General features: G+C 43.3%; 1 protein-coding gene across 6 annotated transcripts in view; it reads right to left on the minus strand.

Moving 5' to 3' along the window:
• CLIP1 (CAP-Gly domain containing linker protein 1) overlaps positions 1 to 12378 on the minus strand; it is an 84198-nt gene that overhangs the window by 23778 nt on the left and 48042 nt on the right. For 5 of the 6 annotated variants that reach the window (XM_063143844.1, XM_063143845.1, XM_063143843.1 and 2 more), the window contains 7 exons: positions 10511 to 10627; positions 10129 to 10186; positions 9882 to 9965; positions 9532 to 9688; positions 8742 to 8907; positions 7718 to 7933; positions 1861 to 1998 (listed from right to left, as the gene is read on the minus strand). In XM_063143844.1, coding sequence (XP_062999914.1) covers positions 1861 to 1998; positions 7718 to 7933; positions 8742 to 8907; positions 9532 to 9688; positions 9882 to 9965; positions 10129 to 10186; positions 10511 to 10627 — 936 coding nt within the window. Of the gene's footprint in view, positions 1 to 1860; positions 1999 to 3171; positions 5449 to 7717; positions 7934 to 8741; positions 8908 to 9531; positions 9689 to 9881; positions 9966 to 10128; positions 10187 to 10510; positions 10628 to 12378 lie in introns of all 6 variants that reach the window. The other variant, XM_063143848.1, reaches the window with a different exon arrangement.

The raw sequence follows: 12378 nt of genomic DNA on the forward strand, positions 1-12378 counted from the left end.
AATAATAATAATAATAATAATAATAATACGTAAAATTATTTTTAGGCCACCTTTAAGGGTAAAACATTCTCAAGGCAGCATGCAAGACAAAAACCATACCAAACATTTACAATAAAGTTCAAAAACTACATACTAATTCAAAGTTCAATAAAAACAAAAGTTACTGATAAAAGCAATTAATAAAATTACCCAGAACTAGCTGCACAAGGAATTATGGCTAGCAGAACCTGGAGTCCTCAAGAGCTTTTCTGAAGACCTGCAGAGAAGGGGCCTGATGGACACCCCTCCCCCCTCCCCCATGTAAGCGGATTCCAGAGGCGTGGGTCCACCGCTGAGAAGGCCCTGACACACTGCTTAACATACAGCTGATAATGAATCTTAATCAGTGTGAGTAAATAGTATAGGCTACTTCATGTTTTGGACTGTCACAAAAATGGAATCTGGGAGGGAAGCTAGTATAACTGAAAAGGTTAAGCGTGATGCAGAGTAGACAATAAAAAGTATATGGGGAACTGTATTCACCCAGTGACGTAATCAAAGTCCCCAAAGCACGTCTGTCAGCACAGGAGAATATTTGCTGCCAGACATAAGAAGGAGTTCACATATGCATTACTGGCTTAAGGGTCACCGACTCTCAGAGAGAACCTGTCCATAGCTAACGCAGCACTGCATGTTTGAAATTATTTTAACATAACTACTCTTGGCAGAAAATGTATGGCTGTAAAGACCAAAATGTATTGGAAGTTCAATTATTCTTCAATTAATAAAAGTTCTGACACATCTCAGAATCTCATTTAAATCAGGCATTCGCTGCATCATCCTCTTTTGTGCCTTTTGAAGGTTAAATATATCAGTTTGGTAAAGGATCCACCCAAACTGTCAAAATGTTAACTGAAAGGTAACTGGCAGCCACCAAGAATGGCAGGTCCCCTAAAAGGCTCTCCACCCACCAACACATTTATCAAAAAGTGACAGGTGGAAGTTTCCAAATAGAAAAGAAAAGGCTCCACCGTAAGGCTTTACTGTACCTTTGTCAGGGGGACGTGGAACGCTGAGCCCAGAGTTTGTGCTGCTCTGAATACCATCCTTTCTATTTATCTAAAGGTTCTGGCCCAAGTTGACTGCCGTGCATTTATTTACTAGGTTTTCATCTATCTTGCCAGAGCTGTCACCAGCCTGTAAGCCTCATCTGTTCACAAGCACTCAGTGATGTATTTTATTATATAATGGATAATCTCTGTCCGCTCTTGAAGAATTACGGGGGCACTGGATTTTGATTTTAATTTCCAGCTATCTGGAAACCGTCTACCCGCATTAACTGTCATCAAGGCCCTTAATTCTCTGTGATCTCCAGTAGTGATGGCCTGTGGTTTGATAGACACCTGTCTCATTTAAGCCTTAGTTGGCCATAGTTCTGAGGGGGGCATTGCTGAGTGGTAGAGCAGACATAAAAGGTGCCAAGTTTCATCCCTAGCATGTCCAGTAGGATGGATGGGAAAGAAATGCCTGAGCTCTTGGAGAGTTGTCTGCTCCTCAGAGTAGACCCACTGTCTGACTCCATATAAAGCAGCTGTTCAGAAGGCTGAAAAATTATTTTCTCTTTAATGTTTCGCAGGCGTGAGTAAAAAAGGGGGAAATGAGGGAAATGCCAGGCACTCCTCTCTGTACTACAAGTCACTCCTGTTAAAATTTAGGCTCAGGCGATTTGGCTTTAGACAGACAGAAAGCTTCCATCCAGCCCAGAACTGCCTACTTCGACTGGAGGTTGCTCTCCAGGGTCTCAGATGTGGGTCTTTCCTGCCACCTACTGTCCAGGTTTGAGTGATGTTTCCTACCCAGCCTTGTTTTGAATTTGCTTACCTCTTTCTGCAGCTTCTGATTGGCCTGCTTGGAATCCTCCAGGGAGGCCAAAGTTTCCATCTTCTCTTTATGAAGGGCATCCTTCTCTTTGGTTACTTGCTCAACGATTTGTAAAGCATCTTCTGCCGTCTGTGCAGTCTAAGAGATTAAAAAAAACCAATTATGTCAAGTCCCATCATGTAAAACCGTGCTGGACTCTGGTTGCAAATCCATCAACCACTTCCTCCATAGCTGGTCCCTCAAGTGAATAGAACTTCTCTTGTGTAAACAGCACATAGATGGCTATCAACTATTTACAAGCCGCTTCCTTGTGTAAAAACAAGCACTCCATTTCTGGCCGCTTGTGTGCATTCTAAAAATTAATGAAGTACAATTAAATCTCCATTCGCCTTTTGCTCCATGCAGAAATTAAACTACAATCCCATGCTAGTGCCATTCTTGAGGTGAGATGGATGGCACCAATTTAATCATTCTTTTGGATTACTTTTTGGCATTAAAAAAAGTAGTTCAGGAGTTATTCACTACCAACAGACTTGTCATTTATGTTCTGGTTTTTTTTGTTTTTGGAGAATACTGAGAAGACAAGGCAGGGGCAGACAACAATGAAATTAAAATAGACGGGGACAAAGATATAGTTGGAATCTTTTTGTACTGCAAAGCCAAGTTTCAACCTCAGGCAAGGTGATATAAAAAAGAACCTGGAATGAAAGCTTTACGGGCTATAAAGCGGGGAGCGGGGGGGGGGGGGGAATGGCTCAAAATTCCAACCTGTCTTCTGTTGGTGGTGAACGCAAACCCTGTGAATAAGAAGGTAACAGACATTGCCAAATCCTTTGCAACATTAGCTCCACCACCAATTCTGCTTAGAGATTGCCCTGCTGTCTTTTGCCCAATTAGAGCTGCAAGGCTTAGGAGAAGGTTTAACAGTAACTTTTGGAAATCAATTTAAATGGATGTTTTAATGTTTTCAAAGAAGGGCACATCTGTGCCAATATATATGTTGCATCCTGTGAAGCAGTTACAGATCTGGAAACCTGCCTTTTTATTCACAACTGAAAAAATAATCTTGTAAGGACCCTGAAGCTGGATGTGATCTTCCGACCCCCACCCCCTCGTCACAATATCACAGCAGTTTAAAGGTTTTCCAAAACATAGTGGGGTAAACTTGCTGCCAGCAAGGTAATTAAGGAGAGTGTTCAGATTGAGCCAAGGTGCCGGATCGTGCAAAATTAAGTGCAGACACCAAAACAATTGAAGTTAGTGTTTGGTGTTAGTAACAGTACTTGACTGATTTTATCAGCATTTCGATACCTCAAATCTTTGAATTACCGCGTGCGCCTGAAGACTCTCAATTTCTCTCAGTTTCAAAGCAAGCTCATCTTTTTCTTTCTCCAGCCTCATGTTTTTGTTCTGAGACGCCAAAAGGCCAGCTGACATCTCAGTGTTGGCCTGTGTAAGAAGCGTTACCTCATCGTGCAGTCTGTAGTAATCTTTGGAGAACTTTTCTTTCTCTTTCAAGATTTCTTCCTTGATGGTGATCAGATGCTTCTGCTCGGAAAGCAGAACCTCGTTCTCCTGAAGCAGTTTCAGACGCTCCAGTTCAGACGTTTCGTGCCTGGAACGGAGGTCTTCCAGAATCTTGGAGACACCGCTGTGCAGTTCCTGGAGTTCTGCTTTTGACTTGGTCAGTGCCGCAAACTCACTCTTTAGCGTCTCAATATTGGATGCAAGTTGGTCTGTCTCGACACTAAGCATTGCCTTTTCCTTCATAATTTCTTCTAGTTTAGACTCAGATTTTACTTTCTCCTGGTTCAAGTGATCCCTCTCAGCCAACAGCTCTTTGTTTTTTAAGGTGAGCTGTTCTTTCTCCCGCTCTAAGTGGCTGACGCTGCTATGAACCTGCATGTTCTCTACCACAAACGACTCCTTCTCCAGTTTCCTACTTTCCCGTTCTATCCTCAGGTTATCATGGACTGTCTTAAGCTCTTGACTCAACCGCTGGCATTCTTCTTGCAACCGAGCTGTCTCTCTCTCTTTCTCAGAAGAACTGCTTTTAAATGACGCTGCCAGCAGTTGCTTGGCATGAAGCAAGGAAGAATACTCGTTTTCCAGGATGGTTTTGGCACTCTGAGTCTCCTTCAAGATGCTGCTCAGCTCGCACTTGTAGCCGGCAAGCTCCTGGTTCTCCTCCATCTTTTGGTCAAGCTCTTGCTTCAGAGTGTCGACGCTGCCCTGGAGCCTGGCCTTCTCTTGAGTCAGCATCCTCTTGGCAGAGATGTCCAACTCGTGCTTCCTCTTCAGGTCACACAGGGCTTTGGTGGCAGACTGCTTCTCTGCAAGGAGCTCGGCACATTTTGCATCCAAAATGGCCTTTTCCTTCGCAAGGCTCTCATTCTGCTTCTTGAGCTTTGAGGACTTCTGAGAAGCCAGCTCCTTCTCTGCACTCACCTGACTCAGCCTCTCATTCAGTGTTCTCTCAGTAAGGGCAGCTTCTTCGGAGACCTTAGCCAACTTCTCCGAAACGGCCTTGTATTCATTCAAAAGTTCTTCTCTTTCTCCAGAAAGCTTCCTCTCGGATGAAGTCAAGGCTTCCTTCTCTTGCAGTAATTGAATACATTCGGAGTCTGTTGATGCTCTACTGGCCTTAATCTCTTCCAAGAGCTTTGAAAGGCTGGCGCGAGAGGCCTCCAGTTGCACCTTGTCTTTGGTGACCTTCTTAAGTTCTTTATTTGATGCTTCTAGATTGGCTTGCAGGCCTTCAGCTTTCACGCCAAGCTTCTGCTTTTCATCTACCGCCTGCTCTAAGCTTTTATGCAGCTCTGCCTGGCTTTTCAAGAGAGCCTCTTTGTCCGACTGTAGGTCCTGGCTGGTCTGCAACAGGCTATCCTTTTCCCTTTTCAAAGCCACATGTTGGTTTTCGAGATCCAAGTGTTTTCCCAAGAGCGCGTCCCTCTCAGCAGCCAGGGTAGTTACTTCTTGAAGGAGCTCCTTCTGGTCCCTGGCCATGTCTTCGTAAGAGCTCTTCAGCTTCTGAATGACGTCATCCTTGTCTTTGAGAAGAGCCGCGTTCTCCTCCGAAAGCCTTCTCTGGCAGTCCTCTAGTGCATCTCTTTGGCCGACGTGCTTCTGACATTCCTCGACCAACGCCTCAGTATGGGTCTGGAGCTCATCCACCTGGCGGAGGAGAGCTGCCTTTGAAGTGCGCAGAAGGTCATTCTCTCTGGTGATCTTAAGGAGGTCATCCTGGGCTGCCTCTATTTCCAAGAGTAACTTCCCTTTCTCAGAAATCAACTCGTCGTTTTTAGCTTTCTCCTGCTGGGTTTTATTTTCAGCTTCTTGTTTGTCTTTTGCAATTTTTTTGTTCTCCAGGTTGAGTTCTTCATTCACTGTCCAAAGTTTTTCCTGATCTTGTTTTAACAACCCAATCTTGGACTCCAACTCTACAAGTTTTGATAACAAGGAACCTTTTTCTAATTTTAAAGCATTCCCCTCCTGTGCCAAGGTTTCTTTCTCTGATATCAAAGCCCTCATCTCGTCTGACATTAGTTCAATCTCTTTTCTGGCTGTCGCTAACATAGAGGTTAAGGACTAAAGAAACAAAGATCAGGGAGAAGGGGAAACAAAACAACAAAACAAAAATGAAGTCAAGCAGACTAGCGCAAAGTGTGGATTAAAGACAAATAGCGAAGTTTGGTTTTTTAAATATATATCTATATATGTTATATGGGTATAGACTGACACACAAGAGCCCTTCTGAAGAGCTTCCAAGTCATTGGACACATTGCCATGGACATGCACGTGTCACACTGAGACATGACGTGGGACCCTCAGAGGTGAAACCGGGCTGGGACCGGTGGGCCTTGAGTGGGTGCAAATCCCACTTCCTCATTGCACACTGAGCTGTAGGCACACTGGCTGAGCATAACTGTCGTGAAGAGCACTGTGGAACTCATCCACAAGAGATGAGTTCAAAACAACTCCCGCCAGGCTCAAGTCTTCTCCCAACAAGAACACGGCGTTCTTGCAACAGCCTCCGTGAAAACGTAGGTGTTTATATGGGGAAACAAATGGAAAAAGCAGGCTGCAGCAGTGGGAAAATTTAGAAATGTTCTGGGCCTCACAGATTTCTTCCCAAACTTCTCCTTTTCAGTTCCCAAGCTGACCAGAAACAAACCCCAAACGCAGAGCCTGAATTTGCAGGCTTTGCATTTCTCCGCCACATGTCTGGACATCAGGAAAAACTTCCTGACTGTTAGAGCAGTGCGACAATGGAATCAGCTACCTAGGGAGGTTGTGGGCTCTCCCACACTCGAGGCCTTCAAGAGGCAGCTGGACAACCATCTGTCAGGGATGCTTTAGGGTGGATTCCTGCCTTGAGCAGGGGGTTGGACTCGATGGCCTTGTAGACCCCTTCCAAATCTGCTATTCTATGATTCTATGATTCTTCCCCAAACAAACATAAAGAGCTTCCGTACGCTTTGAGGACACACCACAATGAATATGAATTTTTCATTGGTTTAATGCCAAATGTTCCCAATAAGGTGAAGCTCTCATAGCTAACATTACCAAGGCTTACCATGATGCCCAACATGAAAGAAAACGTTCCATACTTTACATTCTTCACCAGTCTATGGTTGACTTTAACACAGCCTGAAGCATAAAGGATTACATCAGAGGTGCTAGAAGTCCCACGGTCATGGTGCGGGTGAAATACCAAAAGGGGGAAACGGGCAGCAACCTCAGAATTTTGTCAATATCGGCATTAGCAATGGTGCAGATTCTTCCCATGGAGTATGGTAACTTAGTATTCTGTTCTGTGGAGAGCATTTTATCCACACCTTATTTTACTAACAAATCCAAATCACCCAGAACTTGAATTGCAGCTTGGAGCCCTTTGGCCTGTGTGTCAATGTATACGCCAAATATTCAGCTTATAGGAGCAACAAAACATAAAAGCTCAAAGCACCTAAGCAACAAATGGGAGATGAAGGCAAGGAACAATGTTGAGGAAATGCAAAATAAATAAATAAAATGGAAGCTACTTAAGTCAAGCTAAGGGCAATATGGAACATGGGCAGCTTTTAAAGGAAATTAAGCAATAAAAAATGCCTCTAGAATCCACCCCCTCCAAGCTTGCTTTACCATTTTAAACTGAAGAAGGAATTTTTAAGCATCCAAAGAAAGGAATAAAGGGTTTTAAATGTCAGCAAGCTACAGAATAGTAAGATCAGAAATCAAAGGACTGGGAAAAATCTGCAAAAAACCAGGAATCATTACACTTAAAACTGTTCCCCAGAAACACTAGCCCTTTTTTAAAAAAATGGTCCAAGCCACAACACTGGGCTTCTCAACATCCCTAGAGCCTCCTTCTTTCCTTTGTTTTCATACAAATTATCCCACTACTGAAGTTATATGCCTTTTGTTTTGCATCTTAAACTTTGTTCCCAAACCAGAATGTGTATTGTCATGAAGAATACATTTAAAAAACAACAACAACCCTAATATAGATTAAATAATCGGTATTGATTTTTATGAGATTTAATGGCCCTGGAGTGTTAGACCTAATTCTGGAAGTTTCTATGTTCACCTCACTCATAAATATAGCTGCCTCCAACAAACTGTAGAGCGGTGTGGGTTCCATTGGGCTTTGGATGCCAGAATTCACTGGGACATGGTGCTAACAACTTCGCTTCCTCTTGCATCAGAGGCCACAGAACCACACCAGCCCAATAGAGCAGCTTGAGGTGGATCTTGATTGAAAAGTTTCTTTAAGCCCTATGCAGTGGATTAAAGGTAAGCAATTGAGCCACTAAAGATAATCTATACTTTGACTACCCTGCTTCAGATAAATACACACCTTTGCATGCTCTGCTTCCTTCTTCAACTCCTTGGCCTGTTTTTCAAGTTCACTGTTCTTCTTTTGTGCATTTGTCAACAGCTGTCCTGTTTCCTGAAGTTTTTGTTTAAGCTCCTGGATGGCTCCATCATGCTTGGCAGCCATCTCGGACTGGGTTCTTTCTTTTGCAGCCTGCAGGTCTTTGCACTGATTTTGGCTAGCTGCAATTTCCTTCTCCTGCGAAAATAGAGAATCCAGCTTGAGGACACAGTCCTGCTCCCTCCTACAATTACTTTCTTACCGCCACCTATTTTTTCTTGCATTAGAGTTGGGCCTTTGAAGCCTTGCAGCTTATAAATAGTACCACAGTAATTGGGGAGATTTCTAAGTGATGGGGCCTTGCGCGTCAGAGGTAAGGCAGTGCTGTTCCAGGGGAGTTTCACATGGTAACCATCTCTGCTACGGGAAAGACCTTCGGGCTTAAAATCCATCAAGCAACAGCACAGAAGCGGGCTTTCGAGGCAGCGGCTCCGGCCCTTCGCAGCAACTCTCCCAAGCATGGCTCGAAAGGCAGAAACTGTGGCAAGCTTCAAATAGCTCTTGAAGATGTATCTGTTTATCCAACCATTCCCTGACTTGCAATCACACTGTTTTACTGTTCTTTGTAATGGATCTATTATTTTACTTTTTACATTGGTGTGTGTGTGTGCATGTGTGTGTGTAAATCACACAGAGATCTTAGAATAGTGGTATATAAGCAATTTAAATAAATACATACATTGGTATATTAAGATCAGAGCACAGCACAGAGCCCCTTTTCTAGCTTTTCTTTAGTATAAGTGAAAACCAGTAAGTAATTGAGTTCGAAGGGTAAATTGTGTTGCACTTTCTACTATTCTCAGGAGAGCTATTTACTTTTAGCTATGAGTAGAAAGTAAGAATGCCTGTGCTGGCCCATGCTGGTTTCTTGGCTATCAGAACCCGGCTCCTCGAGGGAAGCTTCCCCTCATGCAGCCCCACCAGCCTTCCATACAGCTGTCCTTACCAGGCTGCCTAACTTGCCCTGCATTTTCTGCAGCTCAGCCTGGTGCTTTTCGTGCATTTCCTTTCGCTGCTGTTCAGCTTTGCATGCCGTCTGCTCCCCGTTTTCCTGCAGCTGAGTAGCTCTCTCATTCGCCTTGGTGAGCTGAAGTTGGAGCTCCTCTAGCCGCCTAAAATTCATTGTAACAAAAAGAAGGCATCAGGAATGTAACACTTGTAGCCCAGATTTCAGAGCGATCACCTCTTCTATCCACTTATTAAATGTATGTACTATTCTTCAGAACAATTCCTGCAATGGCCTCTACGTGGGCTGCCCTTGCGCTCGATTCAGAAGCTGCATCGAGGATGCTCAGTGGGTCACCCAGCCAGGTTCACATGACACCTGTGAAAAGAGAACTACCCTGGCTGCCTATTAGCTATTTGATTTTCAGCGCAAAGAATTTGAAATACAGGGACGAGGAGGAGCAGAACATCACTACCTGCCGATCATACAAGCAGGGGCCTGCAGAAGAGAGGGAGGAGGAAACACTTCCTCTTTAGATATTTATAGCTTTTTTAAAAAAGTGTTTTTCCTCCATCCTCCCAATCCATGCTTCCCCACCTTAATTAAGGACTTAAAATCAGACACATGTTTAGAGAAAGCTCAACAACTCTTGAGGCCCTGGGCTGAAGAAAAGCAAGCATCACATCACAAGAAGAGCCTTGCCGGATCAGAACAAAGGCCTATCTAGTCCAGTGCCCTACTTCCTATAGCAGCAAAACCATGAAGATATTCCTTGAGAGAGAGGAATTACTTCTCTTTTAGCCGTATATCATCATTCATCTTTGTAAGCTGAGAAGAACTGTCTCCTGAGGATTTCATTATTTCGGCTATATCGTTTTCAAGTTTGGCTTTAGCTTCCATCAGCTGCTGTTCTCTCTCCTCTCTCTCTTTCAATTTCTTTTCCATGGCTGAAAAAGGAAATAAAAAGATAAATGGAGCAAATAAAGGGGAAGTGGTGGGAAGGCATTGGTGGGGGTGGGGGGCACACAACGCTGTGGGGCAGGGGAACTAAGCAGTTTCCCCAGCATTCCCCAAATCAGGAGCCAGGCCTGGATATATTATACATAAAGCCAATCTTTCCACTGAGCTACCTCCACTTACCTGTCAAGTTGGATTTTAGCTGATCCAGTTCACATGACATGTGTGCAAATTGCTGTTCTTTTTGGTTTAGTTTTTCAACAGTTTCTAATGGAATAAAATACAAGATTGGTCAGAGATCAGTCCAGCTTTTGAAAGTTGGTTTCATTATATTCAATAAGGCATTTATGACCAAAAGAAGCAATTCTGTCCCTCTTCCCCAACCACATTTTTTAAAACAACATTAAAATTACCTTCTTGGAAAGCCTACCTTGCATAGATTTTTGTACACTTTCTGCCTCATCAGCAGCCTTAGAAAACTTTCCTTTCTAGAAAAAGCAGGAGGGGGGAGGAAATAATTTAACCATTTGGCTTTAATACATTAGGATCAAATAGACCACAATGAAAAGTAGCATTGATACATGTTTAGATCTAGTCGGCTCAATACAGTTTTAAGCCAGGTAGAAAAAATTCACAAAGTTTTAATTGGGAAAGAAAGCCTAATAGCTGTTTTAGCCAATTTTACTGGAGGGAAAAGTCATCCTTGAGCAAATAAGGATGACTCGATATAAAACTTGTGATGACTTTCCCTTCTAAAAGCCCCAAAGCAAAGCTCAGGTGTACAAGCATGATTTCTTCCAATGGCGACTCACCAAATCTTCCAGCTCTTTTTCCAAAGTATCGTTAAGTTGATTTACAGCACCCAAGTGATTTTCAACATCCAGAAGCTTTTTCTCCTTCTCTTGCAGTTCTTTGACTAGACTAACAGCCTAGCAAAGATGACCATGTAGCATAAAAATAAAAATTACAAAAGGAAAAAATAAAAAATAAAGGACTTTGTCGAAGTGGCATATATATATATATATATATATATATATATATATATATATATGTGTGTGTGTGTGTGTGTGTGTGTGTGTGTGTGTGTAAATAAACAGAAAGTGAAAACAAACAAAAATACATGAACATAAACTGAAGGAAAAACGAAGACTTAAATAAAGTGGAATTGTGCTCAGAAGTTAGTTCATTTATAGCATTGATGACATGTGCTATGAATATGAAATTTGAAAATCATCTTCATTTTATCCTAAATACTTTTCAGGATTAAAAAAAACCCTAAATATTTACCCTTACTAACTGAAAATCAGTGAGGATCGCTGCACGGTTGTGCAGATAATTCTTTTGGTTACACTGAGAACAGTATTTGCCACATTATGGCAAGCACTCATGTGATTTAAATTATGGTCAATTGCACAGATCAGGAATGGCCTTTCAAAGATAAATATTTAACGGACCAACTTATAGGAAACCTTAAATTCCATGGCACTTAAACAATCAGTGCCAAGAAGCATGAAATCTAGGATCTAAGACATCGTGTGATGAGATTTTGTAACAACAGGCACAAAGAGCACTACCTCTGACCATCGCAGTATTTCCTTGTGCAGTGTTTACTTGTGAATGAAGGCTCTTCTTCATTATGTATCCCAAGCTGTGCCCAGTGAATGTTCTGAAAGCCACAGCATTGCTGGAACTACGCAGGTAAAAACACACCAGTTTCCTGGATAAGGGTCCACTGGGAGCCCCACGTAACACTAAATATAAACAATATTTCTTGGAAACTTATTCACACCTGCTTCGTTCCTCAATTCAAGGGAAGGCAGGGTGACCTTGTGTTCACAGAAATAAAGGTCTGCTCACGGCACCCACTCCCTTCTCCCTAATATGGTTGGTGTGCCCGACAGATGATAGGGATGCACTGCCCACAGCGTGTTGGTTGCTGCCACCTTTCCCCTGCTGACCTCCAACCAGCTCCACTGGGCATAGGGAAAGGGGCCCTGGCAATCGCTGGCTGTGACTGGGAAGAGCGGAAGGGGTTTATTTATTTATTGCATTTTTATACCACCCACTAGCCGAAGCTTCCTGGGCGGTTCACTGCCTAAAGCCATTTTGCCCACGATGGGATGGCATGTGTGAGGTTGGCCGACACACCAACTCATCATGGGTCAAACAACCCCTGCAGCAGACCATGAGTTATAAGTGTGTCTTGCTCGAGAAAAAAACCCACCCCGATAAAACCGTTCCAGGTGTGCACGGCCTGCTAACCCATCACGGGTTTAAGAAAACAACGCAGCGTGGATTAGCATGTCGGATGAATGCCGTCCCTCTGGCCCTGAGGGAAAACCTGGAACTCTGCAGATTAAAGCAGATTTCAAGAAAGGATTAAGGGTCTGTAAGAGAGCCCAATGTCACCTGCATGCAATATTCTACTAACACAGTCAACCTCCAGCCCTACATAGCTCTCCAGATAAGAATGTAAGAGAGGGCCTGCTGGATTAGAGGGAAGGCCGGTCTAGCCCAGTACAGTGGGCAACTAATGCTCATAAGAAGCCCCGAAGTGGGGATTTTCCCAGCCTTATCCTGCATGAATTTAATTCCCATTTGAAGCCATCTAAGTTGTTGGCCATCAACACAGTTTGTGGTGGCAAATTCCATTGTTTTAACTACAACACTGTGTGAAGAA

This window comes from Elgaria multicarinata, chromosome 18 (assembly GCF_023053635.1).
Source record: "Elgaria multicarinata webbii isolate HBS135686 ecotype San Diego chromosome 18, rElgMul1.1.pri, whole genome shotgun sequence".
In the NCBI taxonomy this organism is placed as follows: Eukaryota; Metazoa; Chordata; class Lepidosauria; order Squamata; family Anguidae; genus Elgaria; species Elgaria multicarinata.